At 43.5% G+C, this 18,177-nt stretch overlaps 1 protein-coding gene across 11 annotated transcripts in view; it reads left to right on the plus strand.

Annotated features, from left to right (window-relative positions):
• The window catches only part of MICAL2 (microtubule associated monooxygenase, calponin and LIM domain containing 2), a 225,088-nt gene extending 212,410 nt beyond the window's left edge, over nucleotides 1-12,678 (plus strand). For all 11 annotated transcript variants that reach the window (XM_058688266.1, XM_058688267.1, XM_058688270.1 and 8 more), the window contains 3 exons: nucleotides 2,552-2,651; nucleotides 5,962-6,035; nucleotides 10,023-12,678. In XM_058688266.1, the coding sequence (XP_058544249.1) occupies nucleotides 2,552-2,651; nucleotides 5,962-6,035; nucleotides 10,023-10,207 (359 nt within the window). In that variant the 3' untranslated portion in view covers nucleotides 10,208-12,678. The remainder of the gene's footprint in view (nucleotides 1-2,551; nucleotides 2,652-5,961; nucleotides 6,036-10,022) is intronic.
• The last annotated feature ends 5,499 nt before the right edge of the window (nucleotides 12,679-18,177 follow it).

An 18,177-nucleotide genomic window follows, 5' to 3' on the forward strand; every position in this document is an offset into this window, starting at 1 on the left:
AAAATAATAAAGAGAGATGGCAGGCCTTATGCTTTACTATCTCCAAATTTCTCATCACATGTAGCATTGTCTGTCACTGTATCCCCATTACCCAAAGCACTACCCAATACCTATTCAATAAGTAGGTGTTATTGGATGAGCAAATGAATTTATGCATGAAGGGACAAATGGATGCATTCATCAGAAGTCCAGATCTGCCTTGTGGTACCAATTTCCCCTAAATTGTGTAATTTGGTGCATTACACATGAATCTCTCTGGACCCAAATGTCCATATCAACAAAAAGGTGGTTAAGAAGACAGGGAGGAAAGGGAACTCATTTTTATGAATGACTTGTTACAAGCAGGGCAACGTGTCAGGCGTGTTACTTGCCCTACAAGCCTATGAGAAGGAGGGAAGGAGTGAGGGGAAGTGGGGAGTGATACAAAGAAGTGAAAAGCTCAGGACAAAGCTCACTAGGGTTCAAGCCCTGGTTCTGCCACGTAATAACTGTGAGCTTGGGAAAATTGAGCTTTTAGACCTCTGTTTTCTCCAGCTATCAAGCGGTGATTATAAAAGAATCTACTGGTGAGTTTCTTATGAGGTTTAAATGAGATGTCCCATATATTGAGGTTCCTGGGTGGCTCAGTCAGTTGGGTATCTGGCTTCAGCTCAGGTCGTGATCTCGCAGTTTGTGGGTTTGAGCCCCACGTTGGGCGCCGTGCTGACAGCTCAGAGCCTGGAGCCTGCTTTGGATTCTGTGTCTTCTCTCTCTCTCTCTCTCTCTCTCTCTCTCTCTCTCTCTCTGCCCCTCCTCTGCTTCCTTTCTGTCTCTCTCTCAAAAATAAATTTAAAAACATTAAAAAAATAAAAAAAATAAATGAGATGTCCCATATAATGCACAGAGCCCACTGACTGGCATGTAATCATCAGTCATAATATGGCATAATAAATAGTAGCTTCTCACTACTCTATTATTTGTGTGTCTTTTTAAAATATTTTTTTAAATGTTTATTCTTGAGAGAGAGAGGGAGAGAGAGAGAGAGAGACAGTGGAAGAGGGGCAGAGAGAGAGAAAGACACAGAATCCGAAGCAGGCTCCAGGCTCTGAGCAGTCAGCACAGAGCCTGACACAGGGCTTGAGCCCACAAATCGGGAGATCATGACTTGAGCCAAAGTTGGACGCTGAACCGATTGAGCCACCCAGGCGCCCCTCCTTGTGTGTCTTATTGTTCATTTTAACCAATTAAGAAGCAAAGGCTCAAGGTCACACGTATGTTTTGTCTGCACTATTTTCCCCTCTGCCTATGGGATACTCCAGTATAAATCCTTCTAGAATGGCCATGAGCCACAATACAGCCTGTGTTCTCATTTCAGGGTGAAATACTAAAAAACCATCTCCATGTTCCTGCTTCTCAAATATGCTTAGATTTTTAGCATTTTATTATGTAAACATTTGACATCTAACATTGTGCATCCAAAAGCAGCATCAGTTTTTCTCATGGTAATTCTTATGTTTAATAAAGGTCATAATCTAGGGGTGCCTGGGTGGCTCAGTTGGTTAAGCGACCGACTTTGGCTCAGGTCATGATCTCGCGGTTCGTGGGTTTGAGCCCCACATCGGGCTCTGTGCTGACAGCTCAGAGCCTGGATCCTGCTTCAGATTCTGTTTCTCCTTCCTCTCTGCCCCTCCCCTACTCATTCTCTCTCCCTCCCTCCCCCCCTCTCTTTCTCCCTCCCTCTCTCTCTCTCTCTAAAATCGACATTAAAAAAAATAAAATAAAGGTCATAACCTAAGTTATAAGAAGATATGAATAGAACTTTCCCAGTGAGACTCAAAACTAGTAACTTTTTTCCCCATCATTTGGCTTTTCTTTGTGTAAAAAATTAAGATGCCAGTCACCACTCCTCTATAATTAAATGTGGTGTGAGGGTGAAGGGAGCCACACCTCACCTGAGCACCCAGTAATCATTGGATTTGGGGAAGGAGAAGGAGGAAGAGATAGTAACCAGCAGAGTTACTAGGGTTTTCTTTGGTGGAGATTTTGATGCATCAACATACAGAAGTTTGGGGCACCTGGGTGGCTTAGTAGGTTAAGCGTCCAACTTCAGCTCAGGTCATGATCTCACGGTCTGTGAGTTCGAGCCCTGCGTCAGGCCCTGGGCTGACAGCTCAGAGCCTGGAGCCTGCTTCAGATTCTGGGTCCTCTCTCTCTTTGCCCCTCCCCTGCTCAAAAAGAAATAAATATTAAAACAATTTTTGTTAAAACATACAGAAGTTTTACCAGTAGACAGGAGAAGTTTCATTTATGGCAGGACATTATCGAGATTATATGAACCTTGGAGCTGAAGTATTCATGCCCTAAATGTCCAAGAGGACGGCCTCCAGAGCATGCACAGGTGGGTTTTATTTTTCACGCCTGCAACCTGAGGCATCAACAGGCCATCAGGGGGGCTGCTGCCTGTTGAGACTTTTTCTGCTACAAACATGGCCCACCAAAGTAGCTCCTAAGCAGGTTGATCATGGGGAGAAAAATGCCAATCTAACCCATTTGCCACTGATTTCTTAAACAGATTCAGGCACACAAGATGAAGCACAGCTTTTGCAGGAATGGTTTAAGCTGGTTCTGGAGAAGAATAAATTAATGCGATATGAGTCAGAGCTACTGATCATGTAAGTAAGGCAACACAGATAACAGCGAGTCCTAAAAGCAAAGGGGGTGGGAGTGGGGTGGCTCACCCTCCCAGGTTGAAGTCCCAGGAATTTTTCTCCTTGTGCATACAGAATCGTGATTGAGGCAAATTGATATTTGGTGCCTTGCATATCATGCTGGCATTAGTGCAGAGAATCTTCAGTTGTCTGTTCCCTCTGTGGAGTCCTATGGCTAAAACAGACCTCAAGTGATGGGTCTGGAGCTAGAGGGCATTTGGATAAGGTATTTTCAATCCATCCTTGTTCCCCGAGACCAGTGGGGGAGGGGGGGCCACCTGCAGTCACACACCTGCAATAGGGAAGCTTATGTCTGGGAAGAGGCTGGGGAGATCTGCCTGGCCACTTCCTTGTGGCTTTAACATACAAGGACTGAGACCTCCCTGGCTGTCCTCTCTGAATAAGAGAGCAGCCTGGTGGGAGAACCAGAAAGTAGAGGTGGATGTCATCGTACTCTGAAAGAGTTGAAGGTCACTCAGCGTGTAGACATATCTTTTGGGGGTAACCATTCAACCCACTGCACTAACCAGACCCCAGAATTAGACATACTCATCTATGTAGTTACAGAAAGTAATGGACCCACTTGCTTCTTGGGGGCAAGACTTTTACCCTAGACCAATGTATCTCAACTGGGGGCAATTTTGCCCCCCCCCCCGAGGATATTCAACAATGTCTGGAGGCATTTTTTGGTTGTCATACCTAGGAGGTGCTACCTGTGTCTAGTGAGTAGAGGCCAGGAGTAGAGGCCAATCCTAACATCCCACAATGCACAGGATGCCCTGTCTCCCCCCACCAACTATTGAAGTAAAATGCCCATAGCATCAAGATTGGGAAATCTTGCCATAGACCTATGGCAAGGCTCAGAGTAATCAAGAACACAGGTCTGCTGCAGGCAGGCTAGTCCAGGAGAAAAAGGGTGTGAGCTAAGTTCACCTAGTCTCTTCCCAGATTTACCTCTCCCAGGTTGAGAGTGAGTAGGAGTGGTGACTGGGGAAGGAGACTAAAAGTTCTACTCATTGAGCTTCAGGGACATGGAAGGAAAGTCCGGGAAGAAAGCATCCTCCTTAGTAACTATTTTTTCTGTCACTATTTTTTAAGTTGATACACATGCTGAGACTCAGAGCAACACTTATCCATGCCCGCCTGACTGCAAAGCCTTTTTTCCCCAATCATACCGTCTGCCTGTAGACCAGATCTGAAGTACAAAGTTCATTCAACAAAAATGTATCCAACACATTCTGTGTGCCAGGAACTGCTGGGTAATATGGAAATAAAAATGAGTGACGCCACAGTCCCTATTTTCGAGGATCTCATGATTTTAGGGGAGAAAGACGTGCTAACACATAGCATGCTAGCAATAAGAAAACATGGCAAAAGCTCCATGGAAGTTTGTAGAAGGAGCATTCGGTGCATGGGCTCTACCTGTGAGAGTCTGAAAGTCAATGACGGCTGCTGTTACTGCTTAGTGACCAGCTTCCCTAGTTAGTCTGCTGCCAGGGGGAACCTTCGGCTCCAAAAGAGGCCAGAGGGAAGCTCAGGCAGGTGAGCTAGACAAAAGCAGGAATGGTTTAAGCTGCTAAAGGATAGGTTTTAGTTTAGAGAAAAGACCTGGTTGAACAGAGAGAACCATCTTGGGTAACTGACTTGGGTGCTTTGGGAAAGCAGATACCAAGACAAGATTGGAAGTCCAAGAAATGTACTGGGATAAAGGGAAATAGGAGGGGGAGTAAGAGGCAAGTCTACAGACCCTCTTTGGTCCTGATACCTGTGAAAGGAGAAGGGGAGGAAAGGGAATTGAACAGAGGAACCTGAGATGGCCCTGTAGCCCTGAGAACATCTTAGCCAGGCCACAGGGAGAACCAGAGCTGAGATGCCATCAGAGGAGTCCAACTCCAGTACCACCGCTGTGCTCTGACATTGGCTGGGAGCTGCCTGGGGACAGTGTGGCCACAACATGACACTGAGTGGATTCTGCCTCAGCAGTCAGCTTGCTGTACTCTGCCCAGAAAGTTCTCTCTTAAAGGAAGGCTTGAGTGGTACACTTCCATTGGCTATCAGAGCGGGCCAAGAGAAGTTCAGGGTCAATAACAAAAGGCAGAATATTGAACATGGCAGGGACCTTGACCCAAGTAGTAGTAAAAATAAAGGCAGCAACGACAGGGCATAGCAAAGTGTAGCAGATACCCATGCACGCCGTGGGTAGGGTACAAGTGAAGGCCCCATGATGTCAAACCCAGGGGCCTATTCTCAGCCCTCACCCTCTTCAATGTCTCTGTAGCAATGAATCCCCTCGACCTCTCTCTTCTCTCTCAAAACTTTCTCCTCCTGGTTTCTGTGATGCTGAATTTCTTGTTTTAATTGCTTCTCAAAGTTTTGATTGCTTCCTCCCTGGTGACATCTGTTTTGTTTGACTTCCAAATGTGGGCATTTCCAACCTCGTTGTCTTCAAATTTTTCTTTCTCTGTAGTCTTCCTCTGAGGGATCACATGACTTCACCCACCCTCTCTGATCCCTGTGACCTCTGTTTGTGGTCCTCATTCTCCTGAGAACTCCAGAGTTGGGTTCCCAAAGCTCTGGGGAACCTCCACATTACACATGGCCTAGCATGTGGGCGCCTTGCATACACGAGGGATACACATGGAATAGCCCCAGGCGTTGAAAGGTTGAGAAGTTCCAAACTGACCTTTACCAAGAACTAACTTCTCTTCTTGACTTTGCTGCTCCTATTGGTGGAAACACAGAGACCCCAAGCGTCCCTGATCCCTCTTTCCACATCTCCTACAACCAAATGGACAGCGTCTGAATTTTATTGCCTCCACATGGACACAATGGCTCTCTCCTGCCTCCTCTTCCTTGTTTTGCTCTTTATCACAATCAGGGATTTGGGAGTTGTTAGAGGTGATACTTGAAGTCCCTTTGCCCCTAAAAGAGAAAAGATTTTCAGATTGTCATTGCTTCTCTCCTGGATTATACTAGTCGTTTCTTGATGATGCATCCCCAAAGGGCGGCCTGAGTGGCCTTCCAAACACCCACTGAGATCACATCACAACCTTCAGCGGCTCCATGGTCTTTCCAGTTCAGCATATCTCAGCAGTCCTTCTGGGCTCCTTCAGCGACCCCAGCAGTAGCAGAACTTTCCGTTTAGAGATATTCCAAGACCTCAGTTTTAATGAGAAAAAAAAAAAAAAAAGAAGGCAGTAGCTGTAGTCAGTGAGCTTCTGTTTCTAGGCAGATCGTCAGTTTTTACAAGGTCTGAACATTTTCTCATCTCCAGGGCCCAAGAATTAGAACTGGAAGATCATCAAAGCAGACTGGAACAGACATTAAGAGAAAAAATGCTCAAGGAGGGTGAGTACGATGACATGTTTGGGGGCCCTTGTTAAAGACATTTTTTCCCCCGAGAGGCACTTGCACAGAGCACCCTGCAAATCCCAGAGTGGGACGCTCTTCCTGTCTTGTGCAAGCAGCCTGGAGGCAGAACGGGAGGCTGGACGGGTAGAAACTCACCACCCGCCCAGCAAGTCGCTTCTGGCTTCGTTCACCTGGGCTATGAGGGCAGCAGTTTACTCCATCCCATGAGCTAACAGAGCAAAATCACTCATTCGCTTTCCCATTTATTCAGTTAAGGAGTATTTGCTGAGAGTCTAGGGGGGCCCTGGCAATAGAAGAAGAGCACCCCTGCCTTGTGGTCTCACCGGGGAGGCCAACATGCAAACTGGTGTTTGTAGTACAATGAGATGAAGGCCAGGACAGAGATGCTTTGGGAACACCAAGGAAGGCGGGCCTAGTTCTGCCAGGCACCATAGATGTACAGGAAACACCCTTCCCAGCACAGGCCGGACCAGGTCAACACAAATGAGAAAATAATTTCCACCATAAAGGAGGGAAAGCTGACATAAATTCAATTCACATGCTATACTGATTTATGCATTCATTGGTTCCAGCCCAGTAAGACATCGTTTTGTGGCTGTGTGTTCATGGGACCAGATCCACGCATGGCTTTCCTACACTTAGGCCTAGGTCTAAAAGGACAAGTTCAACAATTTCTTTACACCTCATGGACCAAACATACTTACCTATGGGGTTGCCTGGTACAGGGCAAGCACCTGACAAATATTAGACGTCATCTTTATGATTGTTTTTACTTAGGCATTTTATCCCCATTTTACAGTTTAGAAAACTGAGTCTCGGAACTTAAAAAGTATGTTCGAGGGAAGTAGTGAGAGGAATAAGATTCAGGCACAGACTACCAAAGAGGGTCTCCTATTCCTTCCCACGTAGTAATGATTTGTGGACTTTCTTTATAGCAACAAAAAATTCTATTTCTAGCAAAATCTTTCTAGGGCTGCACTGTATAGAACAGATAAAAGTCATTTTTATTTGTCAGAGGGCTCGCATGAGTCCGTTGATGACAAGCCAACATTGAGGGAGGAATGTTTTATTTTTCTGTGTTGATTATCAAATAAGGAGCAACGACACTGGAATATACCCAGATTAACAGATCATAGAAGGAGTAGGAGTAAGATGGGTGAGAAGTCAGGATGCTCTGGGTTTTCTTCCTCCCTCAAACACAGCTATGTTGAGGTCAGATGATTTGGAACAACCAGGAAATTGATCTATGGAGTGTCAGAAGGATCTCCATGACTGGAGGGAGACAGCGTGCCAGGTACAAGGTGCATGGACACGAACTTGGGGAGAGAGAAACAGCAGTGCCACAGAAGAGAGGGAACCCTTTCCATGGAGAGACAAAGGGAAAGAAAGAGAGAGGGGTTGAGAGAGTGCGGCATCAGGTTTGCACAGGAGGAAAACCGCTCTGGACCAGGGACTGGGGAACAAGAAGTACTAAGTATAGCAGGGTTTTGGTTTTTTTTTTTAAATTTTATTTAAATCCAAGTTAGTTAACATATAGTGTAAAAATAGTTCAGGAGTAGAATGTGGTGATTCGTCACTTACATATAATACCCAGTGCTCATCCCAGCAAGTGCCCTCCTTAATGCCCATCACCCATCTAGCCCAACAACGTGGATGGAACTGGAGTGTATTATTTATGCTAAGCAAAATAGGTCAGTCAGAGAAAGACAGAAATCATATGATTTCACTAATAGGTGGAATTTAAGAAATGCAACAGATGAACATAGGGGAAGGGAAGGCAAAATAAGATAAAAACAGATAAAAACCATAAGAGACTCTTAAATACAGAGAACAAACTGAGAGTTGCTGGAGGGGAGGTCGGGGGGATGGGCTAAATGGGTGATGGGCATTAAGGAGGGCACCTGTTGGGATGAGCACTGGGTATTATATGTAAGTGACGAACCACTATATTCTACTTCTGAAACCAATACTACACTAACCTGGATTTAAATAAGTTCATTAAAAAATTAATTAATTAAAAAGAAAAAACCATAGAGCATAATATCTGATTTATACATCAAATAAAAATTTCAGTTTGCTCTGTTTCTGGATGGTAAAATAAAAACCACCAACAGTCCCCATTAGCCACCTTTGAACCTTTTTTTTTTTTTAAGTTTTACTAAGGAGTGAGGATCATACATTTCTTCATTCCCCTTAGCCGATCTTCCATAAAAGCTCTAGCCCACTAGTTAGCAAGAGAGGAAAAAAAAAGAAAAAAGAACTTTATTTATCCCTCTCTAGTAGACTCGGTCTGATGCAATGAGTTTAACAATCCCTGTAGAAATGCTTAGTCTCTTTGGGATGAAAATGTTCAGCCTTGGAGATGGCCAGCTTTTCCTTCTGCTTTCCTCCCTAAGGACGGGTAGTAGGGAGAGGCAGGTTTTGTGACTTCGCAGCAGTAGGTATCTGGGTTGGTTGCTCTGATTCACTGAGTCCCCACCCAGCTGTGTCCCATCATCCGGCTGCCACTCTCTCTGCTGGCATTTGCAAGCTGAGGTGTATGGCTGGCATCGTCCATAGCCTGGCCACTCCTCAGCATGCCTGGAGCCTGGTGGCAGTCTCTGGCTTTCTCAGGCACACCTCGGCACATCCTCCATTCAGCTTGTCCAGACAGACTCCACCGTGGGACCACGTCACTCCTCATCGCGGGGGAGCCCTCTGGGAGGCTCACTGGCCAGCTACCTTTGGTAGCTCTAGGGCTGGTGGGCACTCTTAAGCCCCACGGCTGCCACACACAGCAGATTGAGATCTGGGGAGCCACACTCAGACCCTTCTCTGCCCAGCCACCATATACTGCCCTATGTTTATGCAGAAGGCACCCTTCCAGCTGGCTTCTTCCCAGAATTCCAAACAAGGGGCTGGGTAAGAATCCTTGAGCCCCTGGTGTTCCCATCAAATGGTATGACGTTTCCTGGCCCAGAACAGAGAGGCTAGAGCTAACCCTCTGCTTCTAATCGTCTCTTGCCCATAAAACACGAAGTACCGAGGGAATGGTGTTTCTCTATTTCCCTTTTGTCATATATGCCTTCTTCCTGACCCCATCCTCTGAACTAAGACTCATGTGAGAAACAGTGGCCCTTCTTTGCTCCAGGATCAGGCTCACCACCTAGTCCCTGGCATGTTAAAGGGAACGGGCTCAGGTATTTATCAAGTCGTCTCCCAAGGCAACAATCTGGTTGACAAGACTTAAATCTGCCTTAAAATCTATTTTGATTGTCAGAAAATCATTACTACCTGTTTCTTATCCCTTCCCTTCCTTTTATAGCAATCTTATGTCCCCCGGGGCAATGGGATGTGTCAGGCCAATTAGGAAGAAGTTCTTGTACTCTTAAGACAAAAGAGAAAACATGTTCACAGTCTGGAGACACCATCCCATTGGCCAATCAGAGCCTTATTTTGCTTCTGCCTGGTCTCTCCTCAAAGGGCTGCAATTTGTCATTAACTACAAAAAAAAAAAAAAAGAAAGAAAGAAAAAAAGGATCCTCATCTTTGAAGTCCTAGCCCCTGATGCAAATGGTTTGTTTAGAAACTTTTCTCATAGATTCCTTTGTTGTAGTTCAGACATGTTTAGGGAAAACAGCCTTCTTGTTGTTCCGTTGGTTTCTTTTTTTTCTTGCAGGGGAGGGGAGGCTGGAGAACTCTGTGGGGCCTGGCTGATATTCTTTTCCTTACAAAGGGATTTCCCCCTGTTTGCTTTGTATATACTCTCAAGATGAAAACTGAGCTGACTGCAGCACAAAGCACCCTCCTTGCTAATCTGTGGCTGCGAGAGAGTTCCCTGGTGTTAAATTCATTTCCTTGTTTTCTCCATGGAAATTAGAAGGCAGAACAAGTCCGAAACAATCAAGAATGCCCGTGCCAAGATCTCTTCCTCGGCCTGAATGTTACCTGAGGCCCAATGCTTGCCGTTTTTTTGTTTTTTAGAGAGCCAGAAAGATGAGAGCGATCTGAACGAGGAGCAAGAAATACTCAGCGAGATGATGCAAGTAATTGAACAAAGGGACAGACTCGTGGACTCCTTAGAGGAACAGCGCATAAAAGAAAAGGCTGAAGACCAGCACTTTGAAAGCTTCATATTCTCCAGGGGCTGTCAGCTGAGTAGGACGTGAGCAGCCCAAGGCGCTGGCCCTGGATGCTGGCTGAGGATCAGGCCGGGCACACCTCACTCACTCACTCACTCACGGTTCCTTTGGCAGGATTTGCCATACGTGGAACTTAAGTGATGCCCTATTGCAATTTCTTCTTAAAATTCTCCCATATGGAGTACAGCTGCCCAAGACCCTTCCAGAGATTATAATGACGAATATACAAAGATGGTTAGGGAATTGGCAGTCACTTTGGCATGTCTCACATTGGAAGTGACCTTGGCAGATGACCAGCATTGTTTTCTCTGGAAAGTGACACAGGGATCGACTTTCCTGCTGTTTTTATCATTTATCTCCCCAATTCATTGAGTTACACATCTTAAGATTTTTACAAAGCTGCCTTTTCATTAATATATCCATATTTGCCCTTTTTTTTTTTTTCATGGATGACCAGTTTCCAAATGTCAGAAAGAAGCAGCCACAGTTTAAAGATTAGGTTAATATTTAAAAATTGTGTTTCCAGAGAAAGAGGAGAAACCTTGAGATTACTGATTACATAAAGCAAATAACTCATATAGCAGGTGTTAATTCAATCCAGGGTGAATTTAATTTACCAGTTGTATTTATAAGCCTTAATATAATATACATAAGAAATGAGAGTTTAATACAACATTTGAGCCTTAATTTCATTTAAAAAAAAGAGAGAGAGAAGGAAATCAAACTTTAACTTCATACTGGCAAGACTATCAGTGTTCACCAAATACTGCAGGCTTAGAAAAGCTTTTGTTCTCAGAGTCCTCTCCTTACTGGCCCTGGAACACAGTGAAAAGTGTTTCTCGAAAATGAATCATTTTCCAGTGCATTTTTATAACCGTTGGTAATGGCACTGAAAACACACACACTCGTGATCCAAGGTGAAGAAGGCTTCCCGGTGACAGCCTTCTCAGGTCCAAAGAGAAGTGTCTCCAGCGCTCTCTCCAGGGACTCCCTGGGAACTCCGCAGGACAAGGACAAAACCACTTCTGACTTCACCCTAGAGCTGAGTGCAGCGACCCCATTTACCAAAGGCAGTGATCAAATCCCAAACTGGGTCATGGATTTTTTTTTTTTTTTAAGTGACATTTTCAATGTGAAAAGAAAGCCAGGAGATGGAATTTGTGCACTGACAGGAGATTCCTGGGTCGTTTTGATGGTTCATATGGGAACCAAAGAAAAGATTTTAAATAGTGATCTGTTGTCATAAAGTATTTGATTGTTTACAGTCAATGGGATTCTTTGAAGAGTCAGCCTGTTGCTGACAAGAGACAGACTGAGGAACTCTTTGTTATATGTTTGGCCTCTCTCATTTCTGCAAGTGTGTAAATGTGTCATTGAACAAAAGGTGCTTTGCAACAGTTGGCTCTTGAGACCTAACTCTCCTCAGTTCATGTTGACCATGAACTACTGCTGTGTGAGATGCTGTCTATGTGCACCAGTCTGGCCAGCTGATAAGCCAGAAATCAGAAATGTAACTGGATTTCTCAAGTGCGCCAATGTTTTGGGTGGTATTAAAATGCAACCTTTCCATGGCAGACCAAATTCCGAAGGTTGTAATTCTTTTTTCCTTCCTTCTTCTTCCTTTCCCCTTTTTTAAAAAAAGAGTCAAATCTTCTAGTGCCTGAATTCTATTGGGGAATATGTGCAGGCATCTATCTAGCTGTCAAAACTATGCCATTTATGGCTATTTACCTCTTCTTATTTATTTATATATTTGGTGGAAATTGCTAATACAGTTTCCTCACAATTCTGATTTTCCTGTATTATAACTTGGAGAAGGTCTATTGGCACTAGGGTGTATCGGTATATAAGCTATTTAACATATAAGTAACCCAGATGTTTGGGGCAGTGAGCTAGTTGTATAGTATTAAAGATTTATGGAGATAGTTAAAATAATATTTTCGGCCTTCAGGCATTTAAAATAAGACTCTGGATACTCAGGAATTTTAATTCATTTAAAGAAAAAGATCTAGAACTTCTGTTTTTATTCTAGAATATTTAGAAGTATTCAAACCCAGTGTTTTCTGTCAGTTCTATGAAAGCATGCTGCTTGCGACTTGCATATGTTTAACGTGATGCTTACCTGTGTGGTGTCTGGATTGTTTTGATACAAAAGAATTTATTGCCATTTATTTTGATTTGTTCTATTTTCATCTAAAAGAAAGATCCTCCTGAGGGGGGCCAAGAAACACCTTCTTTCTGTTAATAGATGAGAAAGGCAATTTGTTCATTTTCTCTTTCAAAGACTATGTTCTGGAGTGGAAGGCTGAGTCTTACGTGGCCAGGTTGAAACACATGCTCATACCTAACAGCCTTTTACTTACGCCAGCTTTTAGTTTTATCAGTATGTAAAACCATTTCAATGGACATTTCCAAAATGACACAAATATTGTAGCTGTTGAATTATTTTGAACAATTCCATTCCTATTCACAATAAAGAATGTTCTAAGACCGTCAAAGTGTAAAATATTGTACATTTTAAAGACAGTTTCTTTATGCAGTACGGGTAGGATTATGGCGAAAACAGCTTCTTCTGTCCCATAAAAGTATACTTGTGATCAAAACTGAACAAGTTAGGGCTCTGAACGAGACATAAAGCCCCAGCTCCGGGTCGTATTTTATAGCCAGTCTCACACAGCTTCTAAGTTAAACTAAAGGGCTCATGTTAGTTGCTAGTTTAGGATTTTACATAAGTTGAACCAAGAGGACATGTCTGAAGCTTGCTCTCGCAAAGCATTCATTTGTTGATCTATTTGTGTAACAAACATTCTCTGAATGCCTGTGGGGTTGTGCAGCTTCCATTAGGGGAGAATATCAGTCCTCCACTCTACCCCCAAATAACTGCAAAAATAAACAAGTACCACTCACAAATAAATACAAAGGTAAAGAACTATTTTTCATTATAAGCATCAGTCTATTCTAGTCACGTTTATCTCAAGTCTAAAGACATTTATCCCCAACTCTTGTAGTGCTTCTTTGGCAATGAAAATAAGTTCGTTTCTAAAACTGTGAAAAATACTATCAGGTTGTACTGTTTCATTTAGACCTTGACTTTGGCAGTGTGAGGCTGCTTGGACTCAATCAATGCTGAGATGCAGCATGTTAATTGCGACTGAGAAAGGAAGTGGCAGGTGTTTCCAACTCTGATGAGCTGCAATGAAATTGATGTTTTCTGCATTCTGGAGGCAAATGGCAATTCAGCAGTGTCTGTCTTCCCAGGAAGCAGACTTACAGGCTTTTCCTTCCAAACTGAAAATGGCAGCATGTCCCAGCCAGGTGGCTGATCAGAGAACTACCTCAGCAGGGCAGAGGTGGCAGGGGGCAGCCGGGGCTGCCACACGAACAGAGAGAGTCGCAGTCATTGGATGTGGTGAGCTCAAATGTAATTTATTGTAATAGGAAGGTTCACGTACAGGGGAGCGTGTACTGTTTCGCCTACTGTTTATCTTCTAACCTCACTGCTGAGTAGCTTGTAAAAGATTAATTTGCTCCGACAATTGGGAACTATTCATGTGGGCTGAAATGCGTTACATGGGCACTGCTATAAATACTGAAATGAACCAAAAATAAATGGTTTCCTGTTGAAGGAATCAAAACATTTTCGTGTGGGCTTGGTCTGGCACCTCCAAGGGCAGTGTCCATTTCATTTCTTCCTTTCTAGTGAAAGGAGCGGGGCAAAGCTTTGATTTCGTGTGGGAGTCTGTGAATTAACAGTTGGATGCTTTATTCCCACAGGGGCACCTGGAAGGACTTACCTGACTAGCACATTGGACTTGATTGGGAAGAGGAGTGAAGAAGTTTTGCCTTGGGTGTATTCTTTCAACAAAGAAAGTTACCCTCAGGGATGGGGAGGCAGAAAGGTGGAGCCAGTCCTGGTTTACCTCCTCATTCCTCTCACCTTCTTACCTGGCATGGCCTGGTTTTATATTTCAGTTCCTCTGCAGAAATGCTCCCATCTGCCCTGAACTGGCCTCTTTCATCAATGCACACTTTGAGGACCGGGCTTGTTTGTTTCTGTTCTTAATCCCAGTGCATGCAAGCGTTCCTGATATGTGAGGGCATAATGCCTCAGAATTGCCACATCAGGTTAACCAAGTGGTCAGTCCCCAGCATTTCACACGGAGTTCCCCCTTTGTTTGAAAGCTTTTGTCTGCTGTTGGAATATTTGCAACGATCCATTTGTTCCCATCTAAAATCAACAAAAAGTAAACATAACTGCAGATAAGAGCCCCTGTTTTGCAAGCATTGTGGCAGCAGGGAAAGCCCCAAGGAAGGCCAGCCATTTTTGATGGCACTTTGCAAGTTTTCTTTGTGCCCATGCTGGGGCTCATCTGCCCTCCTCTGGCTCTCAGAGTCACGGACTCTCAGCCATTAGCTGGCCTATTAGCTGCAGCTCACCATCACTCAGCCTTCGGGGCATGTGTGGTAGTTTCACACTCACTCCCTCTCGCAGCTTGTTTCTGCAAAAACGACAAGCACAACCAATGTTGTCAGGAATCCCCTGAGGAGCCCCTCCGACTCTGATCAGGGTACTGGATACTGTGAATTCAGCTCGTGTCACCTGCCAGGTGCCGTAATAAGCTCTATAAATGTATTGTTTCATTTGATCCTGAAAGCAAAATCCTTATACTCCATTTTTAAGATAAGACTGAGACACAGAGGCTCAGCTTACCTGCTGTTCCAGGTACAAAGTAGTGGAACTGGGGCTAGATCCAGATGTCAGCGTCCGGAACCTGGGCCCTTGACCGCCAGGCTATACAGCCTTACCCTGTGTCCCCACCCAGACCTGTATCTTCTGTTTACCTGTTCCTTCCCTTGCTTTCCTAAATCAGTTCCCATTGCCATAGTCCCCCAGCACCTCACTGCCCTGCCCTGATCAGGGAAAATAAGGGAATGGAAGCCAAAGCTTTCCCTTTAAAGTGCCTTGTGTTTCCTTCTATACTGCATCTATATATATACTCTAACATGAAAACAATGATCTAGAATGGTTATCTAACCTCCACCACCCCTCACAAAAATCTTTGAGTAAACATGACACTCTAGGAAGATGCATCTTGTTTACACTGGGAGATCAAGTACCTGGGACACACTGCCATGGACCTACAGGGCACTTTTGTGCCCCAAATTGAGAAGCATGGCACTACCTAATGAAATCTCAGTTCCCAAGGGTAGGGAAGCAAGAGCACAGGGGTGGAGGGATGGGAGAAGGTGTGCATGGAGGGAGTGTCTTGGAGACCAACTGGGAGTAAGCTGGTTTTTGCAGACCCTTGGAGAGACCATGCAGAGGCGGTGGGGAGCAAGAAAAGTCTCAAATACACAGCCTCACTTTATACCTAAAAGAGATAGAAAAGGAACGGCAACTGAAGCCTGGAGCCAGAAGAAGGGAAGTAATAAAGATGAGAGCAGGAATAAATGACATAGAAGGAAATAAAACAGGAGGACAGATCAATGAAACCAGAAGCTGGTTCTCTGAAAGAATTAACAGAATTGATAACCCCCTAGCCAGACTTATCAAAACGGAAAGAGAAAGGACCCAAATAAATAGAATCACAAATGTAGGAGGAGAGATCACAACCAATACCGCAGAAATACAATTAGAATATTATGAAAAATTATATGCCAAGAAACTGGGCAATCTGGAGGAAATGGACGCATTCCTAGAAACGTACAACTACCAAAACTGAAACAGGAAGAAATAGAAAAAAAATTTTTTTAACTCAGGGATTTTTAAGTTTATTTATTTTGAGAGAGACAGAAAAAGAGTGCAAGTGGGGGATGGGCAGAGTCAGAGAGGGGCAGAGGATCCAAAGCAGGCTCTGTGCTGATAGGAGACAGCCTGACATAGGGCTCAAGCTCAGGAACTGTGAGATCATGACCTAAGCCGAAGTCAGACGCTTAATTGACTGAACCACCCAGGGGCCTCAAGAAATAGAAAATTTGAACAGGCCCATAACCAGCAAAGAAATTGAATCAGTAATCAAAAATCTCCCAGCAAAGAAAAGTCCAGGGCCACACGGCTTCCCAGGGGAATCCTACCAGACATTTAAAGAAGAGTTGATACCCATTCTTCCCAAACTATTCCAAAAAATAGAAATGGAAGGGAAGTTTCCAAACTTGTTCTACGAGGCCAACATTACCTTGATTCCAAAACCAGAAAAAGACTCCACTGAAAAGGAGGATTACAGTCCAATATCCCTGGTGAACATGGATGCAAAAATCCTCAACAAGATACTAGCAAATTGAATCCAACAGTACATTAGAATTATTCACTGCCATCAAGTGAGATTTACTCTTGGGCTTGAGAGGTTCGATATTCACAAATCAATGTGATACACCACATTAATAGAAGACAGGATAAGAACCATATGATCCTCTTGATAGATGCAGAAAAAGCAATTGACAAAATACAGCATCCATTCTTAATAAAAACCCTCAAGAGAGGATAGATGGAGCATACCTCAACATCATAAAGGCCATCTATGAAAAACCCACAGCCAATATCATCCTCAATGGGGAAAAACTGAGAGCTTTTCCTCTATGATCAGAACAAGACAAGGATGTTCACTTTCACCATTGTTATTTCACCTAGCAGTGGAAGTCCTAGCTTCAGTGATCAAATAAAGAGAAACAAAAGCATCCAAATCAGCAGGAAAGAGGTCAAACTTTCGCTGTTTGCAGACGGCATGATACTCTATGTAGAAAACCCAAAAAGACTCCACCAGAAAATTACTAGGACTGATACATGAATTGAGAAAAGTTTCAGGGTATAAAATCAATGTACAGAAAAATCTGTCTTATGTCTATGTACCAATAATGAAGCAGCAGGAAGAGAAATTGAGGAATCGATCCCATTTACAATTGCACCAAAAACCCTAAGATACCCAGGAATAAAACTAACCAAAGAGGTAAAATATCTGTACTTTGAAAACTATAGAACACTTATGAAAGAAATTGAAGAAGACACATACACAAATGCAAAAACATTTCGTGCTCATGGATTAGAAGAGCAAATATTGTTAAATGTCTATACTACCCAAAGCAATGTACACATTCAGTGCAATCCCTGTCAAAATACTACCAGCAGTTTTTCACAGAGCTAGAACAAACAATTCTAAACGTGTTATGGAACCGCAAAAGCCCCAAATAGCCAAAGCAATCTTGAAAAAGAAAAGCAAAGCTGGAGGCATCATAATTCTGGACTTCAAGGTATAACAAACCTGTGGTCATCAAGACAGTATGGTACTGGCACAAAAACAGACACATAGATCAATGGAACAGAATAAGAACCCAGAAATGGACCCACAAATGTATGGCCAAATAATCTTCGACAAAGCAGGAAAGAATATCCAATGGAAAAAGGACAGTCTCTTCAACAGATAGTGCTGGGAACACTGGACAGCAACATGCAGAAGAATGAAACTAGATCACTTTCTTACACCACACACAAAAATAAATTTATAAATTTAAAAGATCTAAATGTGAGACAGGAAGCCATCAAAATCCTAGAGGCAAATACCGGCAGCAATCTCTTTGACCTTGGCCACAGCAACTTCTTACTAGACACATCTCTGGAGGAAAGGGCAACAAAAGCAAGAATGAACTATTGAGACCTCATTGAGATTAAAACAAAACAAAACAAAACAAAACAACTGCTACACAGCAAAAGAAACAATCAACAAAACTAAAAGGCGTCATGTGGAATGGGAGAAGATATTTGCAAATGATACGTTCGCTAAAGGGTTAATATCCAAAATCTGTAAAGAACTTCTCAAACTCAACACCTGACAAGTAATCCAGTAAAAAAAAAAAAATGACCAGAAGACACAAATAGACATTTTTCCAAAGAAGACATCCAAAGGGCTAATAGACACATGAAAAGATGCTGAATATCACTCATCATCAAGGAAATGCAAACCAGAACCACACTGAGATACCACCTCACGCCAGGCAGAGCGGCC

The sequence above is a fragment of the Neofelis nebulosa genome, chromosome 10 (genome assembly GCF_028018385.1).
Source record: "Neofelis nebulosa isolate mNeoNeb1 chromosome 10, mNeoNeb1.pri, whole genome shotgun sequence".
Taxonomy (NCBI): domain Eukaryota; kingdom Metazoa; phylum Chordata; class Mammalia; order Carnivora; family Felidae; genus Neofelis; species Neofelis nebulosa.